Source organism: Bufo bufo, chromosome 2 (assembly GCF_905171765.1).
Source record: "Bufo bufo chromosome 2, aBufBuf1.1, whole genome shotgun sequence".
NCBI lineage: Eukaryota > Metazoa > Chordata > Amphibia > Anura > Bufonidae > Bufo > Bufo bufo.
Window position 1 is genome coordinate 339,501,685 of NC_053390.1, and position 23,743 is coordinate 339,525,427.

At 43.8% G+C, this 23,743-nt stretch overlaps 1 protein-coding gene across 1 annotated transcript in view; it reads right to left on the minus strand.

The window, feature by feature from the left end:
• The window catches only part of VPS13A (vacuolar protein sorting 13 homolog A), a 269,928-nt gene that overhangs the window by 163,839 nt on the left and 82,346 nt on the right, over positions 1-23,743 (minus strand). The window contains 9 exon segments of the mRNA XM_040417055.1: positions 1,863-1,977; positions 3,092-3,293; positions 3,439-3,581; positions 4,629-4,723; positions 5,722-5,779; positions 5,781-5,855; positions 5,982-6,044; positions 13,414-13,585; positions 16,426-16,532. Of these exon segments, the coding sequence (XP_040272989.1) occupies positions 1,863-1,977; positions 3,092-3,293; positions 3,439-3,581; positions 4,629-4,723; positions 5,722-5,779; positions 5,781-5,855; positions 5,982-6,044; positions 13,414-13,585; positions 16,426-16,532 (1,030 nt within the window).

Below are 23,743 nucleotides of genomic sequence, written 5' to 3' on the forward strand. Positions count from 1 at the left end.
GGGCTATCTGATCAAGGACAGTGAGGGGAGTGCTGGTCCACATGACATTGCCTCACAATCACCCAAACCCCCCTTACACCCCCCCCCCCCCACTTGAGATGGTTTGGGATAAGTTGAATTCCAGAGTAAGGCCTCAGGCACACGACCATGGTGTGTTTTGCGGTCCGCAAATCGCGGATTCGCAAACACGCATGGCGTCCGTGCGCGTTTCCGCAATTTGCGGAACAGCACGGACAATCTTTACATATAACTGCCTATTCTTGTCCGCAAAGTGCCAGACAAGAATAGGACATCTTATAATTTTTTTTGCGGGGCCGCGGAAAGGAGCAACGGATGCGGACAGCACACTGAGTGCTGTCCTGCATCTTTTGCTGCCCCATTGAAGTGAATGGGTCGCATCCAAGCCGCCAAAACGGCCAGCTCGGATGCGGACCAAAACAATGGTCGTGTGCATGAGGCCTAAAGGAAAGCAGCCAACACAGTGCTCAGCACCTCTGGGAACTCCCTCAAGATTATTGGAAAACTATTCCAGGCGACTACCTCATGAATCTGATTGAGAGAGTGCCAAGAGTGTGCAAAGCTGTCTTGGAAGCAAAAGTGGGCTAGTTTGAAGACTCTAAAAATATAAAACACATTCTGGTTTGTTTAACCACTTTTATGGTATACTACTTAATTCCATATGTGTTCCTTCATCCTCTCATGTCTTCACTATAAATGTACAATATAGAAAAACACAAGAAAGACGAGCATGGTATGAAAAGGGTGTGTCAAACCTTTTGACTGGTACTGTAATTACAATGAAATATACTACTCATCTGGCAAAAAGAAAACACCCTTTCAAAGCTACAATAATTGAACAATTGAGTTATGGCTGTTGCAAAGCTGTAAGGCAAGAATCAAAAAAAATTCTTTCCTTAAAAAGGTTACTGAAACCTTTGTCACTGCAAACTTTTATTTATCAATATAGGCACTAAGTTTCACTCTGCAGTCTTCACCCTACCATTTCTTTTCAGACGCCTGATATTCAGTTTATAAAATTGCCTCCTAGTTCAGACTTTTCTCATGTGCTCATTATACACCCAGTAATATCTGCTGGATGTGTGTCAAGATGCTGCTGTCTTCACTAGCTCTTATGTGTGACGTAAAGAGTCCCGGCTAGATAGGTTTCCCCAATCTCCCGCCTCTTCTACTTGTGCTGCCCAAACCCTGATGCTGAGAAGTGATCCCCCCTCCTGCAGAGTTTGCCCTGGGTGCTCTCACTTTCTCTATACCCTGCAAACTACCTTTGTGTTTTGTTTTCCTCCATACTCCTGATGCCATCATCCACACTGAGAGAAGGGCAGGGAGCCCAGAGAGAGATCATCAGAACAGAGGGCAATACTCTGATGGACTTTATCGTCCCCTCTGCAGAAGCCTAATGGTTGGAGATCCTTACTGAAAAATACTTAGAATATAGCTTAATTTTACATTCTAGAACGAAACTGAATATTAAGATGGTGTCCGAAGTTGTAAAAGCCAAAATTGAATGTATCCTTCCGCAATTCCACTCAAATGTAAAAATTGCCCAGAAATGATTTGATTTACTTATTGAAAATCGGCATTGAATAATCTGCTATACTGGTATCAGCAAGGTCAATCAACAAAAATAGATATGCTTTTTCCTTTTTAAGTCCCTCCCTATTCTGCCACAAAATGGTGATGTTCAGATCCTTCGTACGAACATCTGGTAGATGACCGATGGCTGCATGTTTTTGGATGCGTTTAGTACAGTATCCTTCACTTATTAATCACTTTTTAACCCGAAATCTATAAACAGCCATTAGTGTGTAAACTAAATACTTTATGAAAACAGTGCAGCTTACCTGTTGATGTTTTATCCCTGAACTCTTCCAACTTATTCAAAGTGGCAGAGGTAAGTTGCTCAAGATGAACCTCTTTGGGTGGACGGAAAAAATCCACTAGACTGTTGATAGTTTTCTAGCATATTTGTAAGAGAAAAAAACAAAAACAACCAATGCTGTGATATGTGAAGGCACAAACATGTTTCTGGAATCTTCTCCCTCCTGTGAAGGTGATGCTCTGGTTACAGAATACACTGTGTGGGCTACATCTGGTGGACATTGCGGTATTATATACATATTTCCAGGTAAATGCATATTAGTGACTTTTCACACAGCGTTTTTAGTAATCATATGCCTGTACCACATAATTACCTATATCTTTGATAGTTTTCACTTTCTTTGTTTTTTTTCCAAAAGAGCTGTGCTTACAGTGTACCTAAAGCTCCTTCTGTAACATCTATTTCAGTAACACATGTATTCTATACGAAAACACACTGCTGAACTCCTCTTTTTCTCATAGTTCTGAGATATTTTTATCCATTATTACTCTTAGTTTATGAACAAATTGACAACTGGATGTTGGGAGTGTTTCCCTAACACACTCTGGACATTGCCCAGTTAGTGCTGCCAGTACCAGACTGTAGTCGCCACACCCTTTGAGGAAGGGAATTCAGAACACTATTCATACATATAAGGTCCTCCAGAGTTTTTATTTCAACCTCAGAAGAACTGATTCACTCCTTATTTGTGAATATGTAGGATAGGAATTTCTACACAACATGAGTGTCCCAAATCATTCCTCTGTCTTCCACTCATACAAAAGGCGATTTCTAAATCAGTACAAAATCTGGAACCGATGGGGTCCATTTATTACCATTTATTATCCATGTCTAATATTTAGACAAACTTGGACTGGCAGCCCAAAAGATGTGCAAATTATCATAGAGGTTCACACTGTATGATAGATTTTGTGCCATCTCGCTAGATACATAGGACACTTTTGTCTAATTTTAACACTACTTATTGGGTGGATATTTTGTTTTAGCCTCAAAATGTTTGGTGCAAGCTCTAGCAATTAACGTGCCCCCCCCCCCCCCAACTAAGCCAAGCAAACTTAAGGCAGAAGTGTCTGACACACTGAATAATGTGGTTCTGGGCAAATACACAATATTGGCCCATTTAGTTTAGTACATTTCCCCTAATGTATACCTGAACAAGTTCTATAGAAGGAAGGCATGTCATGTACTTACAGCATCGTATATTATTTCCAGAGGCTGAGAATCCACTATCAGTCTTTGGTCAGCACTTTCATCTAGCGGATTGGTTTCAAACATAAGACTCAACAGTGAAATGTTATTATCCACCACAACATTTCGTGAAGAGAGCAGGCAGGGTATGACGTTGCCAAGCGGTATGCCTGTTATTTCAAATGTGCCTATCTGAGCTTCAAATCTGTCATAACAAAAAGAGAACTTGTATAATTTCAAAGTGTATTTTATTGTATTTATATATAATATGATGATGGCACATACTCATAGATGGCTAGAGGGTGGAAGTGGGGCAGTAAGGCATACAGTCTTTTTCTGGCACTGCTTACCTAATTGCCTGTGCACCAGGACGCTGCTTTAATACTGTGCTCAAATCAGTTATGGTAAAATTAATCAGCTCAGATTTTCCTCGGTCTTCTCGTAACTGAATGGACATGCTCAGCAGTTTGACGCATACAATCATAGATTCATACTATAATGTAAAAACACCTTAATAAGCATGCAGCATGTGTGGATTTACATATAAATAAAAACATATGTAGGCTACCATTTTCATTAAATAAATAAGAATTCAAGCAAAATGATATACAGTATGCCATAGGTATTGCACACTTACCTCATAACACCCAACTAACATTATGCATTCACATGAGTCTTCTTCGCCCTTTTGGTTGTTGGAGCTTCATCTCAGTTTTGGATGGATTCATGTGCTTTCTGTGTATGCTCTTTTCTCCACACGATATTTGTGGCTTTCCGTTTGTGAGATCCGTTCAGGGCTCTCACAAGCGGTCCAAGACAGATCAGTTTTGCTCTAATGCATTCGGAATGGAAAAGGATCCGCTCAGAATGCATCAGTTTGCCTCGTCAGTCACTATTTCGCTCTGGAGGCGGACACCAAACTGCCTGCCTGCAGAGTTTTTCTGTCCGCCGTTGTGGTGCGGAGCAAGACGGATCCATCCTGACACACAATGTAAGTCAATGGGGCCGGATCCGTTTTCTCTGACACAATAGAAAACGGATCCGTCCCCCATGACTTTCAATGGTGTTCAAGACAGATCCGTAATGGTTATAGAAGACATAATACAACCGGATACGCTCATGACAGATGCATGCGGTTGTATTAGGGTCCATTCACCACGTCCACAAATGGATCCGCATCTGTTCCGCAATATCGGGAAAGGACCCCATTCATTTCAATAGGGCAGGAATGGATGCGGAGAGCACACTATGTGCTCTCCGCATGCCATTTCCGGAGCGCGGCCCCGAACTTCGGGCCACGGCTCCGGAAAAAAAAAAAACGAACATGTCCTATTCTTGTCCACAATTGCGGACAAGAATAGGCAGTTCTATAGTGCCGGGCGGGTGTATTGCAGATCCGCAATTTGCGGATGGACCCTTATGGTAACGGAAGCGTTTTTGCAGATCCATGACGGATCCGGAAAAAAACTTTAATGTGAAAGTAGCCTTACATTTGCATGATTTTATGTATTAGCTACTAACATTAATATTGAACTCTTACTGTTTTTGGCAATGTTGGGTCCACTGCTGTTTCACTGTATCCAATTGCTGCATACAACTTAGATTTCTCTTCAGTAGACATCAGTTCTCCAATACCTTAAAAAAAAAAAAAAAAAAGTCTATACAACAATAATTTCTGCTTAAAACAGCCATTATATTTATATATTACATCAGCTATTATGAAGATTATATTCATATTATACATTTTGATCTGCTGGAGTCCTAATGCTAAAAATGCAATTGGGTAGGGAAATGTTATGAATAGGTCTTTATGTACAGTACATAATGTTTAAGTTTAAACCCTTAAAGGGCACCTTTAATTTTCACAAACTTCTGACATGCCTTAACAACATGTCAGAAGTTTTAATTTGTGAGGATCCACTGTCTTGGGTAAGCTCTCCAAGCACATGGAGTATGGATTCATAGAAAGTCCCATGAATTTTAAAAGACTCTGTAGACCACTCACTCTCTGAGAAGAGTTGAACAGAAAGGAACAGAAACAAAGAGGCACAGCTCTTAGGTCTGTACTTCTGCCCATTTGTTTTAGCAGCCGGTGGGATCTTAGCATCCTCCCACCAAGTCAAAACTTCTAACATGTCACTATGTCACAAATAACACTAATCACCCACCATTAGGACAAGTCATTAGCATCTGATAATTAGGGAAGCCAGCCCACCAATCATGGGAGCCAGAGTCCCCATGTCCCACATTTGAATGAAGCAGTCTGACATCCATGGCCCATCTGCCCCTTCATTCAAACAGGGACATGCCTCCAGCGATCAAATGCTCATCACTCATTTTGTGGACAGTTGATAAGTGTTGTTTGTAGAAAATCCCCTTCGACACAACATAATGCAATGTTATAAAATTGTATTGTACTAGTGTTTAATAAGATTGGTTCACACAACTGTTGAAAACACATAAAAAATATTTATATGTCTAGTAATAAACAATATATATAACGTAGCGCAAAACCTAGCTACAGTGTTGCTAGCGTAAAAGCACACTGACAAATCAACCAGTAAAAATAACAAAATGCATAGTAAATTATTGATATAATGGTAACAAGTACGGTAATTATTTATCACACTTACTTCCAGATTTTGCCACTTCTTTTTTTTCTTGGTCTTCTCCAGACCAGCCCCACATCCAAACCAAACCATCCCTTTGAATTACTGTCCTCATCTTTTATGCCTGGTCTGAATATTTTAAGTCCAGCTTTGTTTGCCTAAAGAGATAAGTGATAGCATCAGCCAATGCTTTCATATTCATCCCCTTTTTCACAAGTATGCATTGGTTCATAAAACATATAATGAATAAAATAAAAAGCTCAAAACATATATATTAGTCTTACCTCCACCTCTGCCTGTTGCCGTGCTAGAGTAATGCAAAAGATATCCAGAGCCCCTTCACACTCCTGTAACATAGAAATTTCACAAATGAAACACTCTTCTTAAACCAGCTTTTCTAAGCTAAAAGCACTATAGGCAAATTACTCTGATTCATAGTTTTTGGACACAATGGCTCAGTAACACTGTGCTCCTGCTATTTGTACTCTGTTGCTGCCTTGATTAAAAGTTTAAGGGGGTGGTCAGTCAAGGCACTTGGTGGGACATTGGGCACTCAGGTCCTATTCTAATTAATGGGTCATGCAAGTGAGTCTCTAAAAACCCCATGTCAAATTGGGTGAGAGAGTATGTCTGCATAGCCCTTAAAGGCTATGTACACCTTCAGGCGCAATTTTTTTTAATGATTTTACTCATTTTAGGCTAAAAATAATTTCTTCAATTGTTCTTAATTGAAAAATATTAAACCGTTATATCACAAAGGGTTAACTGTCTAGCTGTGCAAATCGTACTTTCACTTTGTGCCAGTCATCTAATAACCCTTATCTCTAAATTACTAAAAGGTCATAAACACTTATTTAAGCCACATTCTTATCTGTAAGATAAGAGCTGAGCTATAATGAGTGTTTAGGAGGCCAGAGATAGGCAGCTCAGCTGACAGTTCCTTAACAGAACAAATTAAAATTAAGAGCCTTCTACTAGCGAATCTAACAGCTACACAGAGAAAGGGGCTCCAAATGTATAATAAGTACCAACTAAAAAAGTGATTTTTAGCTCAAAATAAGTACAATGCAATAAATAAAAAAAATAGCCCCCAAAGGTGTACATAGCCTTTAAGTCTAAAGTGGTGGGTATTTATGGCATACCGGAAGGATACATCATAAATGCCTGATCGGTTGCTGTACCACCTCAGTGTATAATGTGATAGAAAAATGAATCCAGCCAGCAAAGGAAGCAATATGGACAATCACAATCCATTAGTAAGTGCCTTGTATTAACTTTCTCTACATAATTAATGCTATTTGCTGAAGTGAGACAACCCCTTTAAGTCCAAACAAAAAAGAAGATTAAAGACCTAAGACAGGAAGTATAATACATGTGGTGACTTTGAAGAATGATAAGACCGTTAATATGTGATTTTAAAAAAATGATGGCAATGTCCCTTTAAAGGGGTATTATTTCTATCGCAAACATTTATGACATATCCACAGCATATGCCATAAATGTCTCTAATAGATCAACCCACACCCATCTTTACAACAAGACTGCCCCCTCCCATCCAGTGCCACCTGTATGTGGAGGTCTCCTCACAACTACAGAAGCAGCTGAATGGGCTGTATTACACTGTTTTCATAGCTTCTATACCAGTGAATGGGAGTTATGGAAAGGCGAGCTCGGCTGTTTCTACTTCTGACAAATGACAGAACGAGCATAAACCACTGTGCTAAGCTGTTTCCGTAGCTCTCATTTACTTGTATGGTTGCTGGTTGCACAGTCCACTCAGCTGTTTCCGTAGCCCTGACCTCCTTAGGATGCCACATGCAGGCGGAAGGAGGCTGTGGGGGTGTTTCGAGACAGGAATACCTCTTTATTGAACTCTGCTCTTTACACTGTAGTTTATGAGAGTTGTGGAAACAGCTGAGTGAGAGCGCTCTTTCAGATAAATGTCAGTGGTTAGAAACCCTTTGCGCCATGTCCTGAAGAGGTGCTCAGGTGTAGAGGAGAGTGGATGTACATTTCTAGGTCCAAAGAGTTCTCTGTTTTTAAGTTGACACAAGGCATCCATAAAGTGGATATGTTGCCAAACTAGGTTTTTTAATGAAATTTCCTCGATTATGATGCCAGCCACACTGCCTCACCACAGCAGAAAAGCCACAATGCCTCAATTCCAGATCCAGCATGCAACACTGCCATCACAGAACAATCATGAAAAACTTACAAATGTCCTCAACCATAAATGTATAGTAATAACAATGAGCCCATAGAAAAACAACTATAAGGTTATAAGGTAAACCAAAAACAAAAAAAACTATAATACTATTATAATAATCAAAAATGTCACAAGTTATTATAAATACTAAATAATATCAATAAAAAAAACATCAAAAAGAAGAGAAGAGGGCAAGCTTGATGGTAATAAAAGCAGTACAGAAAATTAGTCAGGGCATATATGGGGATAAACACACATTCCAAATAGAATAAGAGCAGTCCAATACTGGCTAGCCAATGCTGCCTGGACTGGATAACTAGATTTTTATACTTTCCGTAAAATCTGCTTCTTTTCCGTTCATTGGGGGACACAGGCTTGACCATGGGTATAGCTGTTGCCACTAGGAGGCGGACACTAAGCACAAAGGTGTGAGCTCCTCCCTTCAGCTATACCCTTCCTACAGGGACTAAGTTAAATGAGTTAGTGCAAAAGCAGTAAGAGAAGCAAGAAAAAAACAGGAAAACCAAACTATGTACAAACCCAGAACCACACAGGCCAGAAAAGGCCCGTAAAAGAGAGAACGGGTGAGAGCTGTGTACCCCAATGAACGGAAGAGAAAAAGATTTTATGGTAAGTACAAAAATCAACTTTTCTCATCCGTCTCATTGGGGCACACAGGCTTGACCATGGGACTTTACAGAGCAGTCCCAAGAGTGGGCATAAACAAGAACCCTAAGGCCAATCAGAGAATCAGAAGAAGCAAAGGTGTGGAAAAGGTGTGCAAAGATGACCAGGTAGCCGCCTTGCATACCTGAGGGCCAAAGCCCGTGATGCACTGCCCAAGAGGCCTCCACTGCCAAGTAGAATGAGCAGTAACCCGGAAGGGTGGGGCCCGGTCACTGACGCGGTACGCTTCCACAATGGCCAAACGAATACATCAGAAAATTGAAGTTTTAGACGCAGCCAGCCCTCGTCTCAGCCCCTCTGGAATGATGAACAGGGAATCCATACGCAGGAAAGATGACGTCTGGGACAGAGTGTGGAGCGACTGCTCACGAGGATGAGACGGGTCAGGACACAACGTGTGACGAAGTTCTCGACCTTGTGGTTGAAGCGAGAGGACATGAGATCCACGTCCGGCCGACCCCATCGCTCGCAGATGGCTAGAAAAACTTGTGGGTGAAGAGCCCATTCGCCGGAATCGAGACGCTCCCAGCTGAGGAATTCAGCGTTCGAGTTGTTGACGCCGGTAATGTGAACTGCCGACAGCGCCTGAACATGGCTCTCCGTCCAACTGAGAATCAGAGCTGTTTCCGCCATGGCTGCGGGCTCCAGGTGCCGCCTTGGTGATTGAGGTATTCACAGCCGTACTTGAACGGACGTCCCTGGAGATGGTCGGTCCAATGAAGCAGAGAGCCGAATCGCTCTCAATTTCAGAATGTTGATTGGGAGGGAGAGCTCCTCGCGTGACCACACGCCTTGAACGGATAGATTTCCCAACACTCCCCCCAAACCCGGAGGCTTGAGTCCGTTGTCAGCACCGCCCAATGGAGAGGAAGGATGAGAGCGGTCTGACGTCAGCATCGGGGAAACCAACCCACCCCCTCAGGGCCCCGCGAGTCGGGGCAGAGAGACGTATGGGCTGATCCAGGGAGGCTGGGGGAACGGTCCCAAATGGTTAGAATGGCTCGCTGAAGAGTCCTGGTATGGAACTGAGCATAGGGAACTGCTTCGAAGGCAGAGATCATGTGACCCAGAGCTCGCATGCAGTGACTAATGGGAAGAGGACAGGGCCGCCACAAGGGGAGAATTTGAATACGGAGTAGGGTTGGGCGATATACCGGTGTTTCACTATATACTGCTGTATTAAAAAACGGCGATATAGCGGTTTCCTAATTACCACTGTATTTTGTGACATCATCGAATCGGTCAAGTGCGCTGACCGCTTCTAAATCTGCGTCCGCCCGCCCTGCACCTTGCATAGCGCTGAGTACAAACACATTACTTCCACTTGCTCCTGGCTCCTTCTTGCTCCGCCTCCCTTATTCAAGTCTCCAGACTCCACCCACCATCTGACATCACCGTCCGTCACCCACTCGTGCCGGTTCTATTGTATGTGGCGAACTCTGTGTGAGTAGGGTGTCTCTGGAGAGACTTTTCCTGCGGCTGCCTCGCTCGTGTCCTCTGATGACGAAATTACAAACGTATTACTTCCCGCAGCGGGCCGCCACCGGCTCTCCCTCCTCCTTGCTCTCATATTCAAATCTCCGCCCAACAACATCTCATGTCAGAATCAGAGCACACAAGGGAGGCAGCCGCGGGAAAAGTATATTGTAAAGTATTATTATATGTATGGTGGCCTGTGGCCACAAGACTTTATTATAACATCTCCTTGTGGCCCCCACCCCCTACAGTATAACGTCTCCTTGTGGCCCCCCATACAGTATAACGTCTCCTTGTGGCCCCCCCATACAGTATATCTCCTTGTGGCCCCCATACACTATAACGTCTCCTGGTGGCCCCCATACACTATAACGTCTCCTGGTGGCCCCCATACACTATAACGTCTCCTGGTGGCCCCCATACACTGTAACGTCTCCTGGTGGCCCCTATACACTATAATGTCTCCTGGTGGCCCCCATACACTATAACGTCTCCTGGTAGCCCACATACAGTATAACGTCTCCTTGTGGCTGCCCCATACAGTATAACGTCTCCTTGTGGCTGCCCCATACAGTATAACATATCCTTGTGGCCCCCATACAGTATAACATATCCTTGTGGCTGCCTCCATACAGTATAACGTCTCCTTGTGGCTGCCCCCATACAGTATAACGTCTCCTTGTGGCTGCCCCCATACAGTATAACGTCTCCTTGTGGCTGCCCCCATACAGTATAGTGTCTCCTTGTGGCTGCCCCCATACAGTATAATGTCTCCTTGTGGCCCCATTACAGTATAACGTCTACTTGTGGCTGCCCCCATACAGTATAACGTCTCCTTGTGGCTGCCCCCATACAGTATAACGTCTCCTTGTGGCTGACCCCATACAGTATAATGTCTCCTTGTGGCCCCCATACAGTATAACGTCTCCTTGTGGCTGCCCCCATACAGTATAACGTCTCCTGTGGCTGCCCCATACAGTATAGTATCTCTTGTGGCTGCCCCATACAGTATAGCGTCTCCTTGTGGCTGCCCCCATACAGTATAGAGTCTCCTTGTGGCTGCCCCCATACAGTATAACGTCTCCTTGTGGCTGACCCCATACAGTATAACGTCACCTTGTGGCCCCCATACAGTATAACATCTCCTTGTGGCCCCCATACAGTATAACGTCTCCTTGTGGCCCCCATACAGTATAACGTCTCCTTGTGGCTGCCCCCATACAGTATAGCGTCTGCTTGTGGCTGCCCCCATACAGTATAGCGTCTGCTTGTGGCTGCCCCCATACAGTATAATGTCTCCTTGTGGCCCCCATACAGTATAATGTCTCCTTGTGTTTTTTTCTTTTAAACGGGTATTTATCGCGATATATATCGTTATCGCGATAAATTTCTTAATATCGTTATCGTCTGAATATTTTTTATATCGCCCAACCCTAAGACGGAGAGTGGATGGCTTCTCTGGGGGCAAGAGTACCTTGGTCTGAAAGGTGTTGAGTAACATACCCAGAAAGGTTAGCCACTGACATGTATAAAGACATGACTTCTGCCAGCTCAGGATCCATCGGAAGCGTTCCAGGGTGTCCAGGACTATGCGCAGGTTGTCCGCCGTTGCCAGGAATGACGGACCCTTTATAAGGATATCGTCTAAGTAAGTGATCGCCACTATACCCCTGGCATGGAGCAGGGCCCTGACCGCCGCCAGAACCTTCATAAAGACTCTGGGAGCTGTGGCCAGGCCAAACAGGAGGGCCACAAACTGGTAGTGAAAGGGACCCACTGCGAACCGGAGAAATTTTTGGTGACTGATGCAGATGGGAACATGAAGATAAGCGTCCTTGATGTCTATCGAGGACAGGTACTCCCCCGGGCCCACGGACGCAATGACCGATCTCAGGGACTCCATCCGGAAGCGGCGGAGCCGAAGGAAGCGGTTGAGGTCCAGAACGGGACAGAACGTCCCCTCCTTTTTGGGGACCACAAAGAGATTGGAGTAGAACCCGCGAAAACGCAGGAACTGGGACAATCGCTCCCTGCCGCAGAAGTGTGTGAATAACCTGAAAAAAGGAATTTGCGGCAGAGGGAGAGGTCGGAGGAGACGAGCGAAAAAAAATCGGGATGCAGGTGAGGACCTGAATTCCAGCTTGTAACCCTCTGCGATGACCTCTCTCACCCAGGCATCCCTCTGGGACCAGAAATACTCAGGCGCCCGACGTCTTCTGCCACCTGGCTCCAGCCGGATCACCACCTTCGGTGTGTGGCCCCTTGGGAGGGCTGCTACACCGGAACAGAGGGGACTTGTAGTGGGCGGCCGTGGGATGCAGAGGCTTTAGGAACCTCTGGTCCTCCTCTACTTCCGGAGACCGCAAAGGAGCTGAGGGCTTGGGGACCCCCTGGGCTTCCGTCTCCTGGGTGGGAGTGCAGGAAGCTAGGACAAGAAGAAAAAAAAATGAAAAAAATTGAAAAAAATTTGCAGACCTGCAAAGCAAGGAGGTCTGCCTCCTACAGACACTAAGCTAAAACGGATTTAGTAGCTTAGTCCCTGTAGGAAGGGTATAGCTGAAGGGAGGAGCTCACACCTTTGTGCTTAGTGTCCCCCACCTAGTGGCAACAGCTATACAGATGAGAAAATAACAGTTATAACATATCCAAATCTAATCTCCAATGTATAAATATATCCTATTCACAAGCCATGGGAGGTAATCACATGTAACTAACTAAAGTAACCCTAAAAGTTGGAACAAAAAACCCAAGGGTCCTATAATAAGAAATCCAAATCAGGCATACCCTATAGCATGGTAGTAACCCACAAATATGGCGCCCAGTGCTAAACACCTTGACACACGTTTCGCCTCTCAAGGCTTCATCAGGAGGTGATTGAAATAGAAAAACTCAGGGTATAAATAGGGAGATATTGGGGGAATATAACTTACACCTGTGACCGCTGTGTTTGTGCATAAAATGGTGTGAATCCGCCATGTTGGAGCTTCTCATCCACAGTGTGCTCACGAACTAAACATGCAGCACCGGCAAATCACCTCTGACGCTCATTGCGGCCTTGAGAAAGTCAGTCAATAGAGTAAGGGGGGGCTCTATTGGCTGACTTCATATGAATTGATATTATAATCTGTGATTATATCATATGTAGTTTTAACATAGTTTTTAACATAAATTTGTGTATGAATCGGTTTAATAAAAATTCTTGAGATTTATCATCTCCCTGCGCCAGAAAGGTGGACTGAAAAAGTCGCAAATTACTTTTGTGACTTTAAATGCGCATTTTTAAGAAGAAGAAAAAGGCGCAAAGGGCATTTTTACACCACTTACATAAGAGGGAATAAAACCATTACCTCTGTCATCCGAATAATGTCCTCAGATGGTTTCTTTGATGTTATTTTGGTTCTGTACAAGTCTTTATATCTTTTCGTCTGTTGACGGTGTTTTCGGATATGTTTCCATGACCACATCTGAACGCGTGGTTTTACATTGACTTCAAGAATGCCAGTTATAGCATAATTCCACCTATTTCATTGTTAAAAGAAAATCATTACCCTCTTGTACAAAAGGTAAAAGCAAAATAATGTAAAATACTGACACAGTTCAGAGAAACAATAAAATCATGGAATAATATTCATACCAAATGTCGAAGTTTTATTCCAGCCGACTCTCGGCTTGTTTGCAGTGCTGCCGCCGGAACTCCGACCCACCCCCATTACAGTCATTGGGGCCGGAGCGGTAGTCCGGGGGCACGCGTGCACTAGCGGCAGCACGGATCCGACAGGCTGTTCACCCGCCGAAACAGCCTGCCGGAGTTCCTTGCTGTTAGTGTGAAAGTACTCTAACTGACAATTCACATATTTTGTATTTTTCTGTATACAGCTGTCCTTGTGTAGCCTGTATATAATTCATAAAGTATCAGCCACAAATAACACCTTCAATCATTATCCTATAAACCATGCTTACAGATTTCTGTCAGCTTTCCAAAAACTTGGGTAACTATTCTAGTCTCATTCCAATTCACTCTACAATAAATGAAACAAGTGAAAAACTTAAATGTGGTTCACCGCCTGCCAATAATGTGGGCAGCATATTCTTCTCTGGCCATAGAAAGTAATTTCTACTAAAGAGGTATTGCATTTGTCACTTCCCCTACAGTCTGTCACACGCCACCCTCTATAATGAATGATACCACAATCCTACATTGATCCCTTTTGTGCAATAAAATATGTAAAGGATTAGAATGTAGAAATATTATGAATAAAATAAATAAATAAAATACGACTTGTATGGACAAACCCAATAAACCATATTTTTCAGACAACTACTACTTTTTGTTTTGTTTTTTGTAAAAACTGTGCTGAAATAGTCTGGGACATCTATAGGCCAATACAGCAGGCAATGATTGGGAATGAGAAACGTTTGCTTCCAATCATTGCATTTACACGCAGCAAGGATCGAGGATGTGCGGGGATGAACATTTGTTCTCATAGAGTTTCATTGTTTGCCAGCTTACACAGGATGATGTGCTGCTAACAAGTGAAGATTTTTGGTTCCACATGAAAGGTCTGATCAAATGACAAACAGGCATTTGCTCGTTTGTCAGGCGACAAGCGACACTTTAAACTGGTCAATTATCAGAAACTAGTTTATGTTTAAGATAAATGCCAAAATCCTCAGCTCGTGCAAAAGGACTGGTTTACACTGCACGATGTAATAGCCGATTGTCAGGAAGGAATCGCTCCTTCTCGACAGTCAGCTGCTTCTTCAGTGATGGAGACCGCAACAATCTTACATGCAACAATCTCCTCCACAGTATGTGGATGAGGGATCACTATTGCGATCGATCCTCCTCATACAGCTGCACTGTTTCTGGGCAGCAGATCGCTGTTTAGACGGTACAATCTGCTGTCCAGAAAGGATCATTGATGTGCCTGCACTAGCGCCAGCATCAACGGATGAACAAGCATTTCATTCATTCATTGGTTGATCGCCGGCACATTTACGCAGGCAGATTGTCAGGAACAAGCGTTCGCAGGAACGTTTCTTCCCGATAATCTGCCTGACAATTGAGCCATGTAAATAGTCTGAATTCATGCCCCAGCTTGTTTAAAGCAGCGAGGTCCTGTGATTCAAAGGTCCTAAAGGAGAAGTATTATGGGAGCAGCATGTAATGTGCTATGTGCTCAGAACAGTCAGATCGTACACACAACTCTGTAAAATCTCACTGCTCAGTGCATAAACAGCAGGCGCTTGTACAAACAGCCCAATACATAATTCTGCAGCCTGGTGAGCTCAGAATAGGGCACTGAGGCTGCAATGTGATGGAGCACTATGACACTGTGTCTGTTCCATATTTCCTACATACAGTATTACCCACAGAAACCCAGGAAAACCCCTTTTTTTCCTGTTTTATACTTCTAAATATGGGTGTGTCTTATGATCTGGTATGCATGAAATAACTGATATTACTATATTTACACATATACCTTATATATCAACAGGAATAAAACAGATTTTCAGCTGAAAAATGTATACAAGTCGGCATTGAACGTTATAAAAATAACAAGGAACATGTGACCCAAGCTGATAGTAGTGACAATGCTTAGGGTACTTTCACACTTGCGGCAGAGGATTCTGGCAGGCAGTTCCGTCGCCGGCAGTTCCGATCCGGCAATCCAGACGCAAACGGATGGCATTTGTCAGACGGATCCGGATTGCGGATCTGTCTGACAAATGCATTGAAATATCGGATCCGTCTCTCCAGTGTCATCCGGAAAAAACGATTCCGGTATTTATTTATTTTTGCATTTTTAAAGGTCTGCGCATGCTCTGACCGGAAATCCGGATAGGTTTTGCAGGAACACTTGGGGCCGCATCTGGCATTAATGCATTTCAATGGAAATTAATGCCGGATCTGGCAAGTGTCCAGAATTTTTAGCCGGAGAGAAAACTGCGGCATGCTGCGGTATTTTCTCCAGCCAAAAAACGTAAGAGGGACTGAACTGATGCATCCTGAACGGAATGCTCTCCATTCAGAATGCATTAGGATAAAACTGATCAGTTTTTTTCCGGGATTGAGCTCCTGTGACGGAACTCAGTGCCGGAAAAGAAAAACGCTAGTGTGAAAGTACCCTTAAGGCTATGTTACAATATGGTGCATAGTTGCCTTGTACTGTATTGATTGCTCTGACATATTAAAATAACTCAAACTGCAATTCCCTATTTAACTTTTATTATGATAATTTTTTTATCTCAACTGTTAGTGATCAGAATATAAGATCATTAACATTGCAACATGAAGGGGATAGGTATTAGCCAGAACTATTTTTCAATGACGTTTGAACAGCATTATTTTAACTTACCACTTTTTAGCATTATTGTGAACACCAACATTTGGTCGGAATTTTCTATATGGGAGATTCCTTGACATCATGTCTATAGACTCAAGAAGTTCCATGACACTGTGGTACTGAAAACATAATTTAAAAAAAAAAATGACCGGTCATTGAAAGAGATAAAAGGCATTTTTTTTTTCATTAAAATTATTATTGTTTCTATCACATATATTAGCCGAACTATTTTAAAACTTCAATGTGTACAGGAATTCAGGATGCTCATCCACAGTTTATCTGATAATTTTGAATACTTTACTAAAGTCAAAAAAGGAAGTATTTGGGCAATACTGTTGTCTGAAAGTGCAAATGTCACACACAAGTGAATAGCTCATATGATACTTTTGCGGGTTTATTATTTTGTAAGCTGTGGATCCTGACAACTAGTGAACATACAGTACTGTATCCATCCTGCAATACCATCAGGAGGTGTCTGAATGTCTCCAAATTTATTCTGCAGGAGGATAACGACCCTAAATATACGGCTAATATCATTGAAGGACCCTTTGCACTGCTCAGTTGAGCAGACGATTGACAGAAAGGAAGAGTTCCTTCCCGACAATAGCCTGCTCTTTAGTGAAGGGGACTGCCGCACTTACATATAGCAATCTCCTCCATAGTATGCAGAGGAGTGATCAATAATGCCATCGCTCGTCCCCATACAGAATCAATGTTTGCCAGCAGCAGAGAGCTGTTTATATGCTGCCAGCAAACAGTGATTTACTGTATGTGACGCACCAATGATCCTATTAATCAATGAAAGAGTGTTTTGTTTACACCGGCAGATTATCGCTAATGAACATTCGCACAAATGCTCCTAGTAATAATCTGCCTGAACATCGGGCAGTCTAAGGCTACTTTCACACTAGCGTTTTAGTTTTCCGGTATTGAGATCCGTCATAGGGGCTCAATACCAGAAAAAAAACGCTTCAGTTTCGTCCCCATTAATTGTCAATGCGGACAAAACGTAATTAAACAAAACGGAATGCCCCAAAATGCATTCCGTTCCGTTTAGTTGCGTTCGCATAAAGGAGAGAAAACCGAAACATGTTGTAGTTTGTTTTCCGTCCTGGGATGCGGAGCAAGACGGATCCGGCATGACCACCAATGCAAGTCAAAGGGGACGGATCCGTTTTCTCAATCTGCCACAATAGAAAATGGATCCGTCCCCCATTGACTTTCAATGGAGTTCATGACGGATCCATCTTGGCTATGTTAAAGATAATACAACTGGATCAGTTCATAACGGTTGCAGGTGGTTGTATTATCAGTAATGGAAGCGTTTTTGTTGAACCCTGCCGGATCCAGTAAAAACGCTAGTGTGAAAGTAGCCTAAAGATGCCTTCAGAACTATCTCCAGTGTAAACAAGAACAAGGAGTCCTGGAAGTGATTATATGCCCCCCCACAGAGCCCTGATCTCAACATCATCAAGTCTGTCTGGGATTACATGAACAAACAGAAATATTTGAGCAAATCTATATGCAGAGAAGATATCTGGTTAGTTCTCCAAGATGTTTGGAACAACCTCTCTGCCGAGTTACTTCAAAAACGGTGTAAGTGTACCTAGAAGAACTGATGCTGTTTTGAAGGGAAAGGGTGGTCACACTAACTTTAATTTGATTTCTCTTTTGTTCATTCACTTTGCATTTTGTTAATTGTTAAAAATAAACTATTAACACTTCTATTTTTGAAAGCATTATTACTTTGGAGCATTTTTCCACATTTGCCTATAATTTTTGCACAGTACAATAACTCATGAATTAGCATTAAAGGGGTTGTCCGGGTTCAGAGCTGAACCCGGACATACCTCCATTTTCACCTAGGCAGCCCCCCTGACTTGAGCATCGGAGCAGTTCATGCTCCGATGCTCTTCTTTGCCCTGCGCAAAAGGCATTTTCAAGAATTCCGGTGACGAACCGGGCTCTCCATGGGGCTGCCAGGAAGCCCGGTGATGTCACCGGCACTGATGGGCGGGCTTTAGCGCTGCCCTAGCCAGTAAAACGGCTAGGGCAGCGCTAAAGCACGCACATCAGAGCCGGTGACGTCACCGAACACCCTGCTGGGCGGAAGCTTCCGCCCTGCAGTGTGTTATTGTAAACAAAAGAGCCCGTGCCCTGCGCGATCTAGCGCAGGGAAGGGAGCGCATCGGAGCATGAGATGCTCCAATGCCAACATCAGGGGTGCTGCCTGGGTGAAAATAAGGGAATGTCCGGGTTCAGCTCTGAACCCTGACAACCCCTTTAAGAAAGATGTATGAATTGTAAAACGTGTAAAAACATGTAAAGCATTTATGGCCCTAATCCAGTCAATGGGAATGCCATCAACATGCAGATCTCTTAAAAGTGTTATCCAACTCTTTGTAACTGATGACCTATCCTCTGGTTAGGTTTTCAGCATCTGATTGGTGGGAGTCCAAAACAAAGGACCTCCGCCGATCAGCTGTTTGAGTGAATAGGGGTGAGTTGCATCTGGGACATGTGATTGATGGTCATGATATCAGTCGTCAGGGTAAGCAGTGAGAAGCAGCTGAATGGCAGGGGTGAGAAAACAGCTGATTGGCGGGTCTCCTGGGTATCGGACCCCCACCGATCAGATGCTGAGGACCTATCCAGAGGACAGGTCATCCGTTACAAAGAGTTGAATAATCCCTTTATGATACAAAGGCCAATGAGTGCATGTTAAGAGGAGAATAGACCAATTACTTGGAAGAAAGCAAGGTTCTTTTTTATTTCCTGTGTATATAATGAGTATCTCTGCAAACACATTTAGTAATTTAACGCCTTAAGGACACAGCCATATTTCACCTAAAGGACCAGGCCATTTTTTGCAAATCTGACCAGTGCCACTTTAAGTGGTGATAACTTTAAAACGCTTTGACTTATCCAGGCCATTCTGAGATTATTTTTTCTAGAGTAGAAACTCCATAAAAGTGACCCCATCTAAGAAACTACACCCCTCAAGGTATTCAAAACTGACTTTACTAACTTTGTTAACCCTTTAGGTGTTAACCCTTTAGGTGTTCAATTTGCCAAACAATTGAAATTTTCAAATTTCATCTCCATTTGCCATAAACTGTTGAGGAACACCTAAAGGGTTAATAAAGTTTGTAAAATCAGTTTTGGAGGGGTGTAGTTTCTTAGATGGGGTCGCTTTTATGGAGTTTCTACTCTAGGGGTGCATCAGGGGGGGGCTTCAAATGGGACATGGTGGCAAAAAAAAAAAAAGGCCATCAAAATCTGCCTGCCAGAAACCATACGGCGTTCCTTTCCTTCTGCGCCCTGCCGTTTGGTCATACAGCAGTTTACGACCACATATGGGGAGTTTCTGTATTCTGTAAATATTACATTTTGTTTGGCAGTTAACCCTTGTTTTGTTTTTGGAAAAAAAATGATTAAAATTGAAAATTTGCCAAAAAGATGCTGTTGTGGCACCGTTTTTATTTTATTTTTTTGACCGTGTTCATCTGAGGGGTTAGGTCATGGGGTACTTTTATAGAGCAGATTCTTATGGACGCGGCGATACCTAATATGTCAACTTTTTAAAATGTATTTATGTTTTACACTATATTATCTTTTTATAAACAAAAAAAAAAAACGTTTTATTATCTCCATAGTCTAAGAGTCATTTTTTTTTTAGTTTTTAGCCGATTATCTTAGGTAGGGGCTCATTTTTTGCGGGGTGAGAGGACGGTTTTATTGGCGCTATTTTAGGGGGCATATGACTTTTTAATCGCTTGCTATTAAAAAATTTGTGATTTAAGGTGACAAAAAAATACTTTTTTTGCACCATTTTTTTTTTTTTACCGTGTTCATCTGAGGGGTTATATTTTTATAGAGCAGATTCTTACGGACGCGGCGATACCTAATATGTCTAGTTTTTTATTTTTATTTATGGTTTACTTTATATTATTTTTTAATAAACAAAAATAAAAAATCATTTTAGTATCTCCATAGTCTAAAAGTCTTTTTTTTCTTAGTTTTTAGCCGATTATCTTAGGTAGGGGCTCATTTTTTGCAGGATGAGAAGACGGTTTTATTGGCACTATTTTGGAGGGCATATGACTTTTCGCTGGCTATTACAATTTTTGTCATGTAAGGTGACAAAAAAATACCTTTTTTTCATCTGAGTGGTTAGGTCATGGGGTATTTTTATAGAGCAGATTTTTACGGACGTGGCGATACCAAATATGTCAACTTTTTTTAATTTATTTTAGTTTCACTAAATTATATTTTCGAAAAAAAATTAATTTTTTAGTTTTAGTGTCTCAAGTCTGAGAACCATAGTTTTTTTTATCCGATTGTCAGTGGCAAAATTGGGATATAAATTTAGTACTCCATGGAAGTGTGGTACTCCCTGAAGCAACCGTCAATGACACACACGGCACTTTTTTGGGGTTCGTCCCTTCTTTCCAGTATGGGGGACCACACCTGGAAAGTGTTGGCCAGGGACGATCGGGGCACCTCCAGTTCCCGAGGTACTCCGGCCTGCTCTTTCCCGGTCAGAAAAGATCAGGGCCTTGAGGACTGCCTCATAGAACTGAAGGAATGTCCCTGTGTTGCCAGCGCTCCGGGACAGCACAAAAGTGTTGTACAAGGCAATCTGTACCAAGTAGACCGCAACTTTTTTGTACCATGCCCGGGTTTTGCGCATGGCGTTATATGGCTTGAGGACTTGATCAGAGAGATCAACTCCTCCCATATACCGATTGTAGTCGACGATACAATCGGGCTTGAGGACCGTTGCCGCGGTACCTCGCACAGGGACAGGGGTGATGCCGTTACCGTGAATTGTGGACAGTATAAGGACATCCCTCTTGTCCTTATATCTGACCAGCAACAGGTTTCCACTGGTAAGGGCACGGGTCTCACCCCTGGGGATAGGTACCTGGAGGGGGTAGTTAGGGAGGCCGCGTTGATTTTTTCGCATGGTCCCACAAGCGGACGTGGATCTGGCGGCGAGGGACTGGAACAAGGGGATACTAGTATAAAAGTTATCCACGTACAGGTGGTAACCCTTATCCAGCAGTGGGTGCATAAGGTCCCACACAAGTTTCCGGCTAACACCCAGAGTGGGGGGACATTTTGGGGGTTGAACACGGGAATCTCGCCCCTCGTACACACGAAACTTGTAAGTGTACCCTGAGGTACTCTCATAAAGCTTGTACAGCTTCACGCCATACCTCGCCCGCTTTGAGGGAACATACTGGCGGAAAATGAGTCTCCCCTTGAAAGCAATGAGAGACTCATCAACCGCAACCTCCCTTCCAGGTACATAGGCCTGTACAAATTTGGCCCCAAAGTGATCGATGACCGGCCTGATTTTGTACAGGCGGTCATAGGCAGGATCACCTTGGGGTAGACATGCTGCATTATCTGAATAATGCATGCATTTCCGGATGGCCTCAAACCGGGAGCGTGTCATGGCCGTACCGTAAAGTGGGGCCTGGTAGAGGACGTCCCCACTCCAGTAATTCCTGACACTAGGTTTCTTGACTAGGCCCATGTGCAGCACGAGGGCCCAAAACGTCCTCATCTTGGCTGCACTGACCGGAGTCCAGCTACCGGGCCTAGCCAAAAAGGAGCCCGGGTGTTGAGCAACAAACTGTTGGGCGTACAGGTTTGTTTGCTCCACCATTAGATTTACAAAGTGGTCACTGAAAAAAAGACTAAAGTAGTCATATTCAGTGAAGCCCACTGTGGAAATCTGGATTCCTGGTTGGCCTATAAAATCAGGGGGCTCCAGTGAACTTAATTAGTGGGCCGGAAAACTAGTACAAGTCCCAGAGCTGCTCGTACTAGGGTGGGCCACAGGGTCCCTAGCATGGCGGTCCCCTTGCTCCGCCTGGCAGCGTCTCCGCCGCCTTGGGGGCTCATCATCATCATCATCATCGTTAGAAGATGAGGAGGACGCGGATGACAAAAGGAAAGTGGGGTCATCCTCGTCCTCACTGGGACTCTCGGAGTCGGAGGCAGGCTGGGCATATGCCTCCTCGGCCGAGAACATCCGGCGGGCCATAGGGGAGTGTGTGTGTGCGTGATAAACTTTATTTGGTGTGCATGTGTGTGGGGGCACGGGTGTTCACGAACTTACCCTGAACCCAACAGACAAAAAAAAAAAAAAGACTAACTAGAAAAAGGCCAAAGAATGTTAAAAAAAATAATTAAAAAAATTCTAAATCGCTGATCAACCGTCCGAAGTTGATCAGCGATGGGGTGTGCGATGCGCTAACAGTGGCCGGAAGCTAAAAGTGCCGGCCACAGTCTGTGTACGCACAAAAAAATAAAACAAAATGCTTGCGCCCCAAAAAAAGTTGTGGGGGGGGAGGGGGGCAAGCTGCAGCACCCCTGGGGGGTCTGGGGTCACACAGCTGTGCTGTGGACCCCAGACACCCGATTTAGGGTGATGCAATCAGTAACAGTTTTTTTTCCGCTAACTTTCCCTAAATATCCCTGCCTAACCTAACCTTTCCCTAAATACCTGGTGGTACTGGGCACAGATAGGGTTGCTGGGGCACAGATGGGGTGCTGGCTGACGATCCTGAGCTCTTTACAGATGGGAGTGCTGGCTGGAGATCCGACACTCCTCTCTCCTCGGCTCCCGGACTGAAAAGGAGGAGGAGGAGGAGGAGAGGAGCGCTGATGCAATTTGAAATGCCCGCCCAGCCGACCAATGAGAGCGATCCTGAGAGGTGATGTCAGGATCGCAGGATGGTAATTGGTGGTGTATTATCACACCACTGATCACCATCCTGTTCCGGGTTCTCAGGTCTGAATTGACTTGCGGTTTGCAGCGATCGGGGGGGGGGGGGGGGGGGGGGACACACAGGACCCCCCCGGCGCATTGTCCCCAGGTGCCTGCTCAATGATTTGAGCAGCCATCGGGCTCCGATCACCGCCCGCCGCGCGGCAGTGATCGGAAATACATAAGACGTACAGGTACGCCCTGTGTCCTTAAGTACCGGGACATCAGGGTGTACCTGTACGCCCTATGTCTGTAAGAGGTTAAAAGAGTTTTAAATGCATGTGTTTCCCTCTAGAGATTACATATTTAAGAGGCTCTTCGTTACTGCATTTGCTCAGACACACTCAAATCAGTCTGTTGGTGAATGTAATTCTTTACTGGATCCCTCACCAGATGATAAAAACAGCATTAGGCCCCTTTCACACAGGCGAGTATTCCGCGCGGATGCGATGCGTGAGGTGAACGCATTGCACCCGCACTGAATACCGACCCATTCATTTCTATGGGGCTGTTCACATGAGCGGTGATTTTCACGCATCACTTGTG